We start from the raw sequence: 16,513 nt of genomic DNA, 5'->3' as shown, positions 1-16,513 counted from the left end.
CCCTGAATAACATTCTGTTCTCAGATCTGTAGGGCTAGTTTCAGGGCTCAGAAAAAATCCATATTATGAATCTTTGCTTGGACCCTCCTCACAGTCTGTTTTATACTTATATTATATTTCTATAATGTTTAAAGCCTCTCTTTAAACAGTGTTACACTAAAACATGCTGAAATTAACTACCAACAGACACAGTGGAGAAGACATGAAAATAACCCTGTAGTCTGAATTCTGCATCAAACTAGCCATGACCATGATTAAGAAACTATCCATTCTTACATTTCATGCTCTCATTGGATCCAAAAGAACTTTGACTAAGTGATCTCATTCATCCAAGAATAATAGCAGGACACCTACTTTGTGGTTGGTCTTGGGTTACCATACTGGAGTTCACAGGAGGGGGATGGTAGACAGACATACACAGAAGACTATAATTATGCTTCATTTTGCTAAGTGGGGTGACAAAGAGCAGGGAGAAAGACAGATGTGGCTGCCTAAAGGTCTGTCTCAAAGGACAAGGCAGTGTTAGCCAGGCTTGGGGAGGGTGGTGAAAGGCACCTCTGGACAGTAGATTCCCCGGGAGAAAATTAGAGCATTGCAAACAATGGTGGAATGAATGAAAGGATGCAAGACACATTCCAGAAAGGTCGATCCCAGGAGCAGTCACACTGCCCGGGGTTCCCTCAACCCAGCACAACTCCAGGATAGGTAGACACTATGGGGACCAGTAAGGGGACCTAGTTTAGGTCTGGGGCTGTCGTCGGGATGGATGTCTGAGGAATGGCATTTTTGTTAACATCTGAGGGTAGGTAGGAGTCTGGCATCAAGAAGGGCACCCAGGGGAGGACCTGGTGCAGGGATGGAGCTGAGGTACTGAGGGCCCCCCACCCCCTCACTCTGTTTTCCTGTAATGGGAGCTTCCTTCTCCCATTTGATCTTCACATTTTCCAATCCCTCCATGGCTCTCTGCAGTACATATAAACATGGCCAGCCCTAGAGAGCAGAGATGGAGTTTCCAGACCTTGACAACCTGGTGTCTGGTCCTGTCCTTGCACACAGAGGCCTGTACTCACAACCTGTTCCCCTGGGAATGATGAGGCTCGTTATTTGCAATCACGACATAAAAAGGCACCTGAAATTCAGGAGAATTTCAGAAGAAGCAAAGGCTCATTTCCAGTAGTCCAAACCCCATTCTTTTATTTGGATTTTCACAGGTCAGTTTTCCTTAAGGGCAATGGGGCCATGACAACATTCTCTAGACCAGAAGAGCAAGTTGTGAATTTATTTCCCTGGATGCTCTACTGGTTACAGTGAAAACCTCCCAACCCTCCTCAGTGATAAAATGGATAGAATTCCTGGAAGAAATCCTAGGAATAAGATAGTCCTCTGGACCCCAGAAGGCAGTGTGTTTGCCCACCAGGGTGCCCACCTTGTGTTTGTGTGCTTGTGAACAAAGCACATCCTGATTTGCAAAAGTTTTTACAAACAACCCAAAATCATTTATGCAAAAAAACGAAATGCATACTGTCCCCATCTCGTGACGTTGAAAGGGCGAGGACACTGTTAGAAACAGTCTACATCCTGTGTCGTGACAAGCAGAAGGATGCTAACACAGGACAGTGTCCCGATCAACGCTTTCTCTGGGAGCTACTTTTTCCTCCAGCTACCCTGTCCACACGCCAGTGCCGTTGGCAGAATCATGAAGAAGAGTAATTCTCCTGGAAGGTGAGGACCCGATCAGTCTATGTGAAGAAGAACAGAAATGTCTTTCCTTTTCAAACTATGAAAATGATCTCGACCCTCCAAGCAAGTTAGTTGAATTGAAAGTATTAGCAGCCTGTGGTGAGCCAAAAAGGCATTGTGGACCCATAGCAGATCTAGCCATACTGGAGTACTCTGAGTCCTTCCACAACGAGATCTACTGCTGCAGCTGAGTTTTCCTGAAACACTGAATGTGGATGGCTAATGTTTTTTGAAAACACACGAGGTTTTTACATAATTTAACTCTTAAAATAGACTTAAAACAGCAACTGCACAAATTACTCTTCTTGGAAAAATCTAGTTATGACTAGTAAGAAATGTGATCCTCGTAGAAGGTTACCTTAATCAAAACTGATACGCCATTTTATAGCTGAAGGGTTTCTGTGTTTTCATCATTGACTGTATGTGCTGTTTTTGTTATGATGAGCAAGAATAAGCAGTTACCTGGTCATCGAGGTACATGGCTAAATTGGGGGGCACCTGAGTTCTGCTGTCCGTTGGGTGGTCACCTCTTGGTTTCAGCTCAGGTCATGATCTCCAGGTTGTAAGATCGAGCCCAGAATCTGGCTCAGCACGATGTCTGCTAGAGATTCTCTCTCCCTGTCCCCCTGCCCCTCCCACCCTGCTCTCTCTTTCTCTCTCTCAAAAAAATAAATAAATATTTTTTTAAACAAAGGTATATGGCAAGATTTTTTAAACTTGTTATTGATGAAAGAATATAATTATCATAATGAAACAATAAGCAAAAATGCCACTTGTGTATACCTGTAGGGAGAACTCTGGGCTAACCCTCGATCCAGGCTAGTGCCAGACCCCTGGACCCAAGGAAAAAGCCAAGCTCGACCCATTCTCTGTATTTCAGGGACCTTATTCCCAGGGTCAGTGAACCTGTTCATCAACCAGGCATTATTTCCGGTCCTGGGAACTTGGCAATAGCTAAGACACAGGTCCTGCCTTCATTCAGCTTTAGGTGGAATGGAGGATACAATTAAGGAAACATGGTGTGTGGGAAAACTATTCTGAGGGAAACCACAGGTGCTGGAAGCTCAAAGGAGCAGCACCTCACTCGGGCTTACAGGGTCCAAGAAGCCTCCTAGAAGGAAGGACAGTCTAAGCTGAGAACCCAAGGATGAGCTGAGCTTATCCAGGCAGGGAGAGAGCAAGAGAGAGGAATCCCAAGAGGAAAGAACAGCATGAGCAAAGGCCTGGAGAGAGGGCTCACTTAAGGAACCAGAAGTTAGCACATGGACCCTTTGTAAATTCAGACCCCTTGCTCTGGGTCTCTGGGTAACAAATCAGTTAAATAAACCCTACTAAAACTCTTTGAAAGAGCCATCCAGAAAATAGTGATAGGCATTTCTGAACAGTTGATGAAAGTCCTTGGGTTGTAAATCAATATATTTTCATGGAAGCAGATCTGGTAGCTTCCGGAGCTTCTCTGTGTTTCTAACCGGAAGTGGTTGCCGCAATCTGTGACTTCCACCAGGACAGGAGGTGAGCTGCGGGGAAGGAAGCAAAGGGAGCAGGAAGGAGCTGAGCAGACAGGCAGTGCAGGGAATCAAGGGTCTGCTGCCCCGAGATGGGCAAACCCACCCATGCTACACTTCAGAACAGCGGACAATCAAATTGAGGGCATGGAATCTTCCTAACCTTGTTATCACAAACCCTTTCTAGCCATTACATTCAATTACATGAAAGAGGCTGGAAGGTTAATACAAACCCTGAACGTTGCTGAATAGTTAACAAAATCACAATACAGGAATTCAATGACCACAATCAATTATTAATGTAAAATCTGATTTAGTACTGGAGAATAGTGTCACCATGTTCCTACCTCTCTAAGTGATGAACTGCTCTTTCCATTCAACAAATATCTGAGTGCCTACTACGTGCCGCATGGGAGATGCGGAACACTGGGAATATAAAGATAAAAAGATATACTCCTCGACCTCGGTGGATAAGAAGGAAATCCCTACAAAAAGCTTGGGGAGAAAATAGTACCATTTAGCCATGTTTTCTGTGGTCTTCCTTACTGAATGCTTGTTTCTTTTGTGTTCCCTTTTTTTGGTCGTTTTTCTAGAAATCCTCCCTCATTGTCATAGAATTTTACGGCCTGACAGGTCCTTAGAGATCATATAGCTTTTTTTTTGTTTCCAGACCAGAGGATCCAAAGTTTCCTTGGCAATGCCTCATGGGTCGCCTGTTGATAAATGACTCATAGTTCTATGTGTATTCATTCATTCATTTGACAAAGTTTGGAAGACCTGCTTCTTCTAGCATCAGCACAAGGCATTGAAGATGTAGCAGTGAGCAAAATAACAGAGGTCTGAATGTTCACAGAGGTCCCCATAGTATGTGGCATTTAGAGTCCATGCGGAAGGACATTAATGAAACCATATCACCAATGTAGACTTAGGGCTGTGACACATGTATGAAGCAAGGGTACATCTCACATGAGTGTTGGATAAATCTGGGATCCGACCCAGTCCAGGAGGTTCAGAAAAGGTTGCCCAGGGAAGCAGGGTGGGACCAAAGGCCTGAAAGAGGGGTGTGCATTAGATAGGAGGGATGATGTGTGCTAATGTCTCAAGGTGGGAGGAATTGTGGTGTTTTCAAGAGGAAGGAAGAAAGCTATGGATGGAGTCCCAAGAATGAGGTGGGTTGTGAAGCAAAATGAAGCAGGTAGGTAGGGGCCAGTAAGCCCCTTTAAGCATTAGGGGTTTCATGCCCAGAAGCATGGGAAGCCGTGGAAAAGGACAGTAGATTGGAGCACAGGGTTGATGAGAGGATCACATTTGAACCTGAAAAGTTCCCTCTGGCCACAGTGTGGAGAACGTATTGAGGGCACTGCATATGGAGCCAGGCTTGGCAAGGGAGCTATTGGAGTGGTTCAGGCAAGACACGACGCTGTGTGGACCCAGGAGCTGGTGGTAGAGAAGTAGGTATAGCAGGTATGAATTGCCTTGTGACTCCCAAGGGGCAGGAAATGCTCCATTTCTTTTTTTAGAAATCAAACCATAGCTGGCTCCAAGTGACCACTCACCGATTGAGAGTGAGTGACAACGTGGAGCCAGATTTTATTTCATTGTCATGGGTCCCCATGTGATGCCATGGAGGGCCACCCATCTCTGGGGTCACTCTAGTATTCACACATAAAAAAATTAAGCAGGGATGTCAGAATTCTTGCATGCCTTGCAGTCTGTTTCCATCTAGAGAAGGCTAAGCTGTGTCTATCACTTGATTCTAAAAGGAATTTGGATCTGCATGACCCAAAATGCCAGCCATCTGTCCTTGTCTAAAAGTCAAAAACATAATAAGAGAGAGGCACGGACACTTGAAAATATTTGTTCCAACCTATTTGAACACACACACACACACACACACACACACGCAAAAATAGCAAAATAGATTGCTTGTAAATTATAGCTCTTTTGGCTTCTGGCTTTTCAGTTGCTATAAAAGTTTCCAATCGTTGCAAGAGGAAGGCATTCTCTACGGTTTAAAATAAACCCGAACAACCTACCTGCAAATCCACATGCGGTCTCTTTTCTATAGCAAAGCCGCCAGTCAGTTCACGGTGGCCTGTGCTTTGTGTCTTACCAGCGTAGGCCATTTGGAAGTGGACCGCTCTGCTAGTGGGATCAGCGCCCCCCACCCCCAACCCCAGCTTGGCCATGCAGACAAACTCTCGCTATGGTTCCCAGGATGAAGGTGCCAGGCATCTCTGCGGCCTCCGCCAACAGAGGTCCTGCACCCCAGGTGCTGCTGGAAGCACAGGGCAGGGCTCTACTCCTCACCCAAACTGTACAAACCTGTCTCCTCGGCTAAACACGTTCGCCCTTTCCCCTCCCACCTCCTGCTCTTCTCGGCTATGTAATTCTTATTAGCCTTGGTAGTTCATATAAAGAGTTGTGCCGTTTGGGGTTAGGGATGATTTGGGGGGCCACCTACCCCCACTTCCTAGGGGAAGGTGACAGCTTAGATCAGAAAAAAGCTGTCCAGGTCAAGTGCCCAGAGCCCCTGGGCAGAGGAGCCCACAACTCTGAAACCCAAAGGTCCAAGGGAAGAGGAAAGATACCTTTTTCCATTACTAGGGAATGGAAACTGCATTCCCACTGCAGAAAAAAAAAAAAAAAAAAAAAAAAAAGAAAGAAAAAAAAAAAACCAGAAACCGAGGTGCTAATTAATTTATCAGTGAGTCACGCTGTGTCTGGTACTGCTTGGCTCCATCCACTGCTGTCTCCCTTCCCTTGAGGAGGATACGCTTCCATGGTCACCAAGTCCACAGCCTAGGTTGGGAAGACTCGGGTTCCTGCTGTTGCCACAGCTCTCAGCATGGTTCTTTGCCTAGAGGCCTTTGCACCACCTGACCACTCTTCAGGGGAGTTGAGCCAGTTGGACAGAGGATGCATACCTGAGGGTTCCTGCGTGTGACCATGTGGGTATGCTTTGGTCGGGACCACTGGCCCAGGGGGGAAATAGGCACTGTGATCCAGGCTACACTCAGCTGCAAAAAGCCATTCCACCAGCCGGGGTGCAAGAACCCCTTTTTTGAATCCACCCACTCAGAGACAGTCTTTTCTATAATCATTTTCCCTGACAGGGCGTCTGCTTCTAGTTTACAGAAAGGCACTGCTGGCGGGAGCAGGGGCTCTGGGCACTTGACCTGGACTCCTGCTCAGAGGTGAGACTGATCCCCCAAAACTCTGTCCCAAGCCAATTCTGTATACTGGATGAGGGGTACCCCAGCTGGGGTAGGATCTATAAGGTAGGATCTTAAAAGATATAGAGGGGCTGAGAGGGCAATGCAGGGACAGAGCACAGAGATATGGGAATACGTAAGAGCTGTGAGGAGGAGTGGAGCTGGTTAGTGGCAGTGACAGCATGGCCGGGTCACGGTGGAGATGAGGCCTGGGTAGGGAGCCATGAGTGCCTGTTCCCTGAAGCCAACTACTAGGGCGCCCATATACCCCAGACCTGAGAGGAGTGACCACCAGGCTCCTGTCAGGTGCTGAGCAGCACCTGCCAACTCCTGGCCACTGCATAGCCCTGATATTTCCTTTAACCTGTCTTTTACCCTAATAAGGGAACATATCACTTGGGGGCAGCCTAAGGGTTTTCTTAGTCCTGGCAACCTAAAGGAGCACAGTCACCAGCACAAAGTGTGGGAGTGAACAGACAACACAGAAGCCCAAGGAGGGTAGGAAACACCCCCTCCATAACACATTGGAGACCTAGGCCACACCTGCTGCAGTATGAACTTGCCTCTGCTAGCCAGTTTAGGTCCTGAACTCCCATGCAGAGCTTCTCAACTAGGACTTTCTGTCTCACCTCCACTCACAGCCTGTCCTACTACCCATGTCATTGCTCTGCACCGGGAGAGCAGATAACAAAAAGTAGGGCTGTGGATTTATCAAGCTTCTATTCTTTTTTTTTTTTTTTTTTTTTTTGGATTCCATTTATTTGAGAGAAAGCAAGCACAAGCAAAGGCAGAGGAAGGCAGAGAGTGAAGCAGGCTCCCCACTGAACAGGGAGCCCAATGCAGGGATCTATCTCAGGATCCTGGGATCATGACCTGAGCTGAAGGCAGTTGCCTAACCGACTGAGCCACCCAGCACTCTGCCTAACCGACTGAGCCACCCAGCACTCTGCCTAACCGACTGAGCCACCCAGCACTCTGTACTTCCTTCATTGCACTTCTCACTTGCAATCCTTGTTTGCTCGTTTGCTTTATGCTTGGCCCCTCCACCACGTAATGAGCTTCTGGAGGACAGGGACCCTCTACGTGGTGTCCTTCATGTCCAACATCCTCTCGTATCTACTTAATGAATCAAATTGAACGTGCCATGGTATGTACCTAAGGAACCTGTTTTCTACAGAATAACCACCTTGGTGGGTGCTTTTCCCTCAACATTTGGGAACAAGGCTTTTAGAATCGTCCTCAGAAAATTAGTTTAAAGAGGCTTCATAAGAAAAAGAAGACTTCATGTTTTAGGCAACCAACAGTAAATGAAAAGCCGAACCGTCCTAATATACCCCAAATCAGCGAAAATCCAGCTGTTTAGAGAAATGCTTTTAAGTGGCTGACTCTTGCATTTTTAATTCCCAAGATTTCTACTTTTCTGGCCTCTACATATGCAAATTTGGGAAAGCCAGAGCGCTGACCCTGTTAAGAGCTGAAGTTTCCCGCGCATCTGTCCTAATGCAAGAAAGTTGTACTTCCAGATCTGCTCACACATTTTCTTTCTGATGGAAAAAAACCCCACTGGCGATACTTAAAATCCATATGATGGTTTTGGTCTCACATTTATTGTCAATACTCAGACCTTCATTCTGGAACTGAGTTATTCATACTTGATGTGGATGTGCTTGGACAACAGAGAGAATTCATCAGTTTTGGGGTTTCTGAGTCCTGTCATCTTCCCCCAAGTCATGTGGGTAACTCTCTGACAGGGACTTGGGCCCAGTTGTGGGAATATGTAAATTGCACCATGGGACCCTAATCACTGTCAACCCAAGAGCCCCCAGGCTGACTCACAGCTCCAACCTCCTTGCCAGCTGGCCACTTCAGCCCAGGTTTTCTATGTGTTCCCTGCACTCAACAGGATACTTAGCTTCCCCAAGGAATTAATTAAATGGGCTTCGGGTCAGAATAAAACACCTTGATGTTGCACTGAAGGCTTTGAAATCCTCTGGGGCAATGGGAGATTTTCCCAGCAGCAGTTTTACTGAGTGTTATAAGGCACAGCAAGTCCTTTCCAGGTCATGGCACCATTTCCCAGGACTCCACACATAGTGAGGCCAAGGTCACAGGGCTGGCAGAGCAAGGCAGGGGGTGCGGGCTGGGCATAGAGAACCAGTGAGCCTGTGCGCCCATCCTGCAGCTTTGCCCCTAGTGGGAGCTGCACCTGCAGAGCTCCGCACCTTGGTGGTCAGAGTTGACCCCACCACCACGGGACACATAAGCAGGGCAGAGAACACCGGCCTGGAAACCAGATGCTCTGGGATCTCTTCCCCATACTGCTGACCTTAGGAAGGCGGGACTGGGGACCTGGGCTATCTCAACATTCCTCGTTCTTCATGTCCACGTGACCCCAAAGCTACCCAGGGCCATGCTTATCCTAAGAGCCCCCCTGGGGTCTGCTTTGGGTCCTGGTTCCTGACCCAACCTGCTGGCACCCATGCTCTGGCAACACTGAGGTGGGAGGCCTGGCTGGGGTGGGGGGTGGACAGCACAGCACACGTGACAGAGACTAAGGAATGTGCAGCCGGGGGTAACAATCCTGAAACTTCTCTGGTGACATTCACGCCCAGCCCTGTCTTGAGACTCACGCCCTACTTCCCTCAGCCCTGCTTCCTGCTCCATCACGCTAGACTTTTCATAGTTTTGGTTTTATGGGGTTTTTTTGTTTCTTGTTTTTTGTTTGTTTTTTTAGACTTTGCATAGTTTTTAAGCAAGTTGTGCTTCCACGCCCGTGGTTCATTTTCCACCGGCCAGTGTGAATACTTTTCTTGAGAAATACAATTCTTTGCTGCACAAATCTGCTAGATGAGATTAATTGTAATTTGGATTTTTTTTTAAAGTCCTCACAGATTTTTAAACCTTATATCTTCGCCAACAGTGGCAAACGTATGACCAGAAACGGGGTTCCATCTGTAGGGAAATGGGCACCAGACATCGAGCCAACCGCTTTACTCTAGCCATTTTATTACTCTAGCGAGTGGGTATCTACATCCCCACTTACAGATGAGAAACCTCTGGCTTCAAAGACAAGCCACTTGCCCCCAGTCACACGAAATAGCAGTGACCATCAATAGCAAAGACAAGAATACCATGGTTTTGTCTGGAGGAATTTGTGCTAAGATGTATCCATATGTTTAAAATATTTCTTTATCATTATAAACGTGGGGACTAGAGCCTAGGAGCTACAAGGAACCATCCCCCTAAGAGACGACAAAGCCTGGAAAAGACACAGCAGTGGACACACTGCTGGGCTCACAGAGCAACAACTAGCTGGGTAGGGGATTCTGCGGCAGGGGCGGGGGGGGGGGGAGGTTGGGGGTATGGCTCGTCTGTAGGGAATTGCTGGTAACAGCAATGTTATGGAGAAATGGAGCCAGACAAAGGTCAGGAAAGAGACCACCCCCCCCCCCCCCACCCCCCCCCGCAATGAGCCTGTCCTTCCCACAAGAGCTGAAAACAATGAGTGATGCTCCCTGTCTTCTGGCAGAAGACAAAGCAAGTGCTCTGCAGGAGAGAGTCCGCACTCCCCGTCCGGGTTGTAAGCCCACAGTATCCACACAGATTAAGATCAAGCAGTGGCCTCATGGTCCGAGGTAACCAAATCCAAGAGAGCAAGGCACTGTGAGTCAGAGTGAGTAGAAACAAGGGACAGCAGATATAGACGGCCAGGGGCAGTGGCCATTGGAGTTGTCAGAGAAGACAGACTTGCTACGGATCGGTGATACAAGAAATAAAAAAATTCAGCCATGAAGATTATCAGCAAGACATGATTAGGAAGAGTAAGGTGAAATTTTAAAAATCAAAATGCTAGAAATGAGAAAAATACCATAAGAGTTCCAATAAAAACGTAACGGAAGGGTCAAATAGGGGATTAGACAGTTGGAGGAAGAACCATAAATGAAGGTTTGTACCTGATTACCTGGAACGAAAGGATGTCGAAGATATTAAAGAGGTGATAAGAGAGAGGGATGAGACACCGCATCAGAATTACAGCCGGAGAGGAGAGAGAGAATTTTCCAGGATTGAGGAAAAAAAGTGAATCATTGATCTAGCACACTGTGTCCCAGCCAGGAAAGACCATTAGACGGACAGATTTCAGCCGGCACGACCAGCAACCTCTGCTCCCTTACTGTCTGGGCCCAGCCTGCAGCCCAGGGAACCAGAAGGTGAGGAAAGAAGAGGAATCTGGGTCTGGTTTTTCACTTCGGCCCCTCCCCCACCCTCTGCCTCCATGTTTGGTACGGGAAGGAGCAGGGGCACAGGGACAGAGGCAAAGAGCCCTCCCTGTAGGCCTTCTGTTTTATTTAATTTAATTTTCTAAAAGATTTTATTTATTTATTTGACACACAGAGAGAAAGAACACAAGTAGGCAATGCCGCAGGGAGAGGGAGAAGCAGGCTCCCCACTGAGCAGAGAGCCTGATGCGGGGCTCGATCCCAGGACCCTGAGATCATGACCCTGAGTCAAAGGCAGACGCTTCACTGACTGAGCTACCCAGGTGCCCTGGGCCTTCTGTTTTAAAAGACTTTCAATTCCTTGCTTTCCCTTTAGTGAGCTGTACCCCAGGGCTGGTCTGTTTTGACCAATCTTCTAGTCCTGCACTTCTTCTTCTTCTTTTTTTTTCTTAAAGATTTTGTGTATTTATTTGACAGAGATCATAAGTAGGCAGAAAGGCAGGCAGAGAGAGAGGGGGAAGCAGGCTCCCTGCTGAGCAGAAAGCCCGATGTGGGGCTCGATCTCAGAACCCTGGGATCATGGCCTGAGATAAAGGCAGAGGCTTTAACCCACTGAGCCACCCAGCCACCCATAGTCTTGCATTTCTGATAACACCTACAGCTAAAAACCTCTCCTGGGCAGGATCCTTTAGGATGACATGGGCCCCATTTCCCTCTGTGGGAACGTTCCTTGCCCTGCCATCTGTCCTGGGTGGCCAGCTCCCATGGGTGCCTTCTCTCCCCTCTCTTGGCTGGTTACGTCTCCCTGCTCAGGTGTACCCCACACGTCCAGGGACACCTGACACACTCTCTCCAGAACTGTCTGCTCTGGTAGCAGCATGGGCCAGGCCTGAGTGTTGTCTCCCCAGCTCAATGAGCATTTGGCAACAAAGTGAGCTGCTGAGAGCTAACCTCAGTCTCTGTGAAGCCTTCTGTGGAGGCTCCCTCAACCTCCCTGTGGCCTGAGGTAGCAGGGAAGGCGGGCAGAGGAAGCGCTCTCTCCACTCGGCTCTGTCGTGGAGCAGAGCCCCCACCGTACTCTGTGTCCAGGAGTTCCTTCCGAAGACTTCTTCTCAGGGAAACTCCAGCCTCCTCATCAAGCCTGCAGTTGGCAGTTGTTGGATTGACCTGGTCCTATTTTAACTGCATCGACGAGTCTAGAACTTTCCTTTAGAACCGAGAGCTCTCGGCATTCCTTTCCCTCAGCTAGAAACTTGAGCATGGGTCCTGCGACAAGCGATGCGCTGGTTTGTCATCTGAAATTGATGTAGACAGCAGAGAACTGTGCTGAAGCCCGATGACTATGTGTGTGGGGCCTCTGTTGGGCGATGCTCTAAGTTGGCTTCAGGTGTTTGCCGGGGGTCATAAACAGCAACCAGCAGGTGCGTGCGAACTCGCTGCTTATCTTTTGCTATGTTGGGCTTCGTCATTTTTTGTCTCACCGGAAGTCAGAAAGTCATTGGTCTTCCCTTCTCTCTCCCACCCTCCACCTCCTCACCCTCTACTTTGTTTTCATCCGGACAGGAAGGACTCACCTGGCCTCCAGCCGTCAGCTCCATGTACGTGTGTGCACGCTCACACCCAGGCCTGCGCCCTACGCTGCAAACTGCACCTGTGCAGCGGGGCGGAGGGAACCCCAGTTTGTCCCTGCGGGGCCACACACTGACGGACCCCGGGGCTCAGCTCCGTTTCCTTTGTCATTCCCTTTGTCCCACACTTCGGCTCGGTTCTCTGTGCCACAGGAAAATAACACGCCTCTGAACCCTTTCCATCCAGAAAACAAGCAAAGGAGTGCATCTAATTATCACTAGGTGGTTTCATTTCCCAAGGAGAGAACCATGCAGATAAAATAACATGCTGAAAGCAATCTGAGGTCCTCCTTTCCGGTCATTTTCGGTAGCTATGTTTTTCTCTGCCCCTTGGGTATGCTGAACAGATCCACAGCCTCTCACTCAAAACCTTCAAGGCCGAATGTGTTTCAGGCTTCAGAAATGTTCAGTTTGGGAGAAGGTAATATAGTGCAAATATCGTATTTCATGTCACAGCCCCAGGCGCTAGGATAGTACCTCATAATTAAACTCATTAACAGTTCTATGGCAAAGACTCTGAACAGTCACCCTACAAAGAATGAAGAAAGATCTTAATTTGCCTCAGACCGTTTTAGGTCAGGTTTTCCACCAAATGAGAGGAAGAAAGAAAGAAAAAAAACACCCTCAGTTTTTGGACTTTGGGATTGTAGAGAATGCGTCATGAACTTGTATTCCCAATTGTTTCGTCTTGTCCCATAAAAATCAGTTGCTACATCTTCTTTTTCCCTTCTGCTTATGTCTTCCTTTGTTCATGTTATTGGTCTGATGTCGGAATTTTCCCCTTGTCCTCCCCAGTCTTATCATTCTTAAGTACCTCAGGTCTAACCACCAAACTAGTTTTCACTTGAGAATCCAGTAGTTGCAATCTCCTTTGTGCACAGAGAATATTCTGGCACAGAGACAAGTGGCCTGGACTTGGTTTGAAGGCTTCTTAGAAAATAGATTTCTGTCTTAACACAGCTTCGCAGCCACAACCTGAGCGACTTACTAAAAAATATAGGTCCTCGGGGTTTGATGAGCTAACACTAAAATTCCAGGTGCTGCTGCCGCCTCATCCCTCATTTATTGGTTAAATCAATGAGGGATTAGCCAACGGTTCCTAAGCAACCGATCTCATAAGGCTGCATGAGAGCTCCGTTCCGGTTGCAGACGACTTTCTGAAGGAGCTTGGAGTTACATACCATCCTCTGTTTACACCAGGAGAGAAAATCTTCAGAACACCATCCCTCAGGATGTCATCGGATATTTCCAACAACAGGTGTCCATCTTATACCACTCTGGTGTCCTCAGCGGTGGGCCGTGGCTCCAGGCCTCAGGCAATTCACTCAGAAATTAGTAATCTCTTTGTGCAACCAAATAAACAGCATTACTCACAAGAGTCAAAGTGGGGAAGCAACCCAGGTGTCCACTGACACGTGAGCAGATCAACCAAACATGGCATATGCATGCAATAGAACATTACTCAGGCCGAAAGAGGAAGGAAGTTCCGACCCTGCTACGACAATGAATGAACCTGGAGGACATGATGCTAAGTGAAATACGCAAGTCCTAGAAAGACAAAGAGCATATGGTTCCTCTTACATGGAGTATCCAAAGCTGTCGATTCCCGAAGACAGCAATTCCAATGGTGGCCGCCAGGGGCAGGCGGGAGCAGGGAGCAGGAGCTGCGGCTGAATCGGGATGGAGAGTTTCAGCTTTGCAAGATGGGAGAGTTCAGAGATGCCCTGCACAAGAGGAATATACTTCACACTAGTGAACTGCACACTCAAAGAAGGTTCAGATGGTAAAACTTATGTGTATCTTACCATAGTTAAAAATAAAAATGAAAACGAGCTCCTAAAACAAAAAAAGGCGGGGGGTGGGAAATCTGACACGTTACAACATGATGAGCCTTGGGGACATATAAATAAGCCAGACCCCAAAGGACTAATACTGTATGGTTCCACTCACAAGAGGAACCCTGAGCAGTCACATTCCCAGAGACAAAGAGTAAAATTGGCCGCCAGGGGCCAGGGAGGGGACAAGGAAATAATAGGGAGCTGTGGTTTCATGGGTGCGGGGTTTCTATTCGGGAAGACGAAGGGGTTCTGGAAGTGGGCGGGGAGGGACAGCCTCCCAACAAAGTGAGTACTCACGCTGCTCCTGAACCACACACTTACAAACTGATAAAATGGCCCATGTTGGATTCTGTATTTCTACCACAGTAAGCAAAGAATGGCTAATGCAAACGAAGATAGCTCCTGGGTGGCAGAAATGCTTTCTGCTTCAGGTACTAATGGGAGACCCAAATGACAGAACCAGGGGGTTCACATACACCTAAAGTTAAAAATCAAGAAGAAGAACAACAACAACAAATGGGAGCAATCCCCTCCACGAAGAAAATCTTCAAAACAGACTCATCCAGTTTGCTTTTGTGTGTAAACATTCTGAATTTACAGCAGGAATGACTTTGAAAGAGGGACACCAAGTGAATCTCAGCTGTAAGAAAACTAAGACAGTTATCATTTATAGAAACAGGTGCAACTGGTTTTCTTTGGGATTTTTTTTTTCTTTAGGGTTTTTATTTCCCCCCCTCCACTCTCTTCATGATAAATAAAAACAGGCACCATTGTCAAATGAACCAGGGGGTCTTTGGTCACAGCTGTTGGCAAATTGTTAAATTCCATGAAGGTCAAGTTTCTCTCAAATGCCTGTGCACCCTGATTTCTTGGCCCTATTGATACCTCTGGCCCCAGCGTCGGCATCCACTCCATTGTTGCACACAGGAGTGAGGGTTCACAATGCACACGATTATTCCTTGGTGGAGTCTCCGCTGAGTCAAATACAACTGTCAAATCCTTTCCACCTTTTCCGATGCTGTTTCTCAACCTTGGCCCCACAGAATCACCTGGGAAGTACACACAGGGAGGGGCAACAGCTTGGTGCTGCCAATTCCAAGTACTCCCCATCAGCTGCATTGAGTGGTGCACCCCCCAACGCCTTCCCCCCACCCCCTCCACAGTGCTCAGAGCTGGGTCTGCACGAGCCCACGTTTTCTCTCATCTGAGGTGACCGGGTTATCCTTGAGGTTCATTCCCCCAGACTGGGGCTGGGTTTCACCTCCTTTTCTATGGCTGTGGGAGGCACAGGCCCTTTCTCCAATATAGGGACATCCCAGTGGGTCATGTGAGCTCAAAGCACACCTCAGTACCACATCTATGTCACTGGGAGACCAGGTCAGGGTTAGGGTCAGTACCCACGCTTGCTGCATGAGGGAAGGACAGGGGTTGGGGCTGGGTTGGACGAGGTTGTCCCGGGCCTACCCTCCTATCCCCGCTGCTCATGCCCCATGTCACCTACTGCTGCCATTCTTCTGGGGACCCACTGTGTAGATCTGGTAAAAAGTGGGGTGAAAAGGAGCTATCTGGAGAAGTTACGGAGCACCTCCGTGGTAGGCTTCAGGGCATTGGAGGATGCTGGGACACTGCCTCCCAGGTGGCCTTGTCCCTTTGGAGGGGTGGGTGCCGTGCCGGCTGCTATGGGCAGAGAGTAGAAAGGGTGACTAGGGCTGAGCATGGGGAGGCCAACTGCAGAACTCCGGGTCCTAGCCCCCCACAGGGCTGGAGCACCACGTGGACCAGGCAATCCCAATGCCTGGCTGGGTGCCGCGAACCCAGCGAGGGTGGGAGTGGGAGGCTCAGAAGTGTCTTCCTCCAGGTGGAGAGGGTGAAGGGCTTAAGTAAGCACGGACGAGATCAGAAAACCCTGCTTCCACCCCATGTTCTCCTGGAGGGGAGCCCTCTAGCTCTCCCAGGCCAGAGCATACCACTGAGAGGTGGTTACCTGGAAGCAAGGTGTGGGCTTTTCTTCTAGAGCTGCCTAGTGGCCCCTTCCTCCAAGCCTTCTTTCTGCGCTTTGGGACACAAAGAGAATTTGTCATTATAAATGAAGCCTGCTTCCTCCCTTTTATTACATAGTTGATAGCATTAGTTACCTCTGTGATTTCTTTTATTACCCTCAATTTTTATTAATACTGTGGTTACCGGTGATAACGATCTCATAAAATAATAACGGGGTGAGCTCTTGCTGAGAGGCCCCCTTTGATGAGTCCGATAACACCTCTCTGCTCCCCTGAGGAAGGAGGGTGTCGGGTCCCAGGGCCGGGGCTCGTCCACACATCAGCATCCCCTCGGCTGTTTACAGGGATGCTCTGTGTCTGGAGACGGGCG

The 16,513-nt window shown here is 48.2% G+C and overlaps 1 protein-coding gene across 11 annotated transcripts in view; it reads right to left on the bottom strand.

Annotated features, from left to right (window-relative positions):
• Positions 1-16,513, bottom strand: part of LOC123389049 — a 49,829-nt gene that overhangs the window by 27,780 nt on the left and 5,536 nt on the right. For 5 of the 11 annotated variants that reach the window (XM_045069711.1, XM_045069710.1, XM_045069713.1 and 2 more), the window contains exons 2-4: positions 16,128-16,197; positions 15,029-15,192; positions 13,887-14,029 (exon numbers count right to left, since the gene is read on the bottom strand). In XM_045069711.1, the coding sequence (XP_044925646.1) occupies positions 13,887-14,029; positions 15,029-15,192; positions 16,128-16,197 (377 nt within the window). Of the gene's footprint in view, positions 1-1,845; positions 3,258-9,339; positions 13,648-13,886; positions 15,193-16,127; positions 16,198-16,513 lie in introns of those variants that run through there. The other 6 variants (XM_045069709.1, XR_006603581.1, XM_045069714.1 and 3 more) reach the window with 6 other exon arrangements.

Source organism: Mustela putorius, unplaced genomic scaffold (genome assembly GCF_011764305.1).
Source record: "Mustela putorius furo isolate JIRA1106 unplaced genomic scaffold, ASM1176430v1.1 tig00003942_pilon_pilon_pilon, whole genome shotgun sequence".
NCBI lineage: Eukaryota > Metazoa > Chordata > Mammalia > Carnivora > Mustelidae > Mustela > Mustela putorius.
This window is presented reverse-complemented; position numbering and strand designations above follow the sequence as displayed.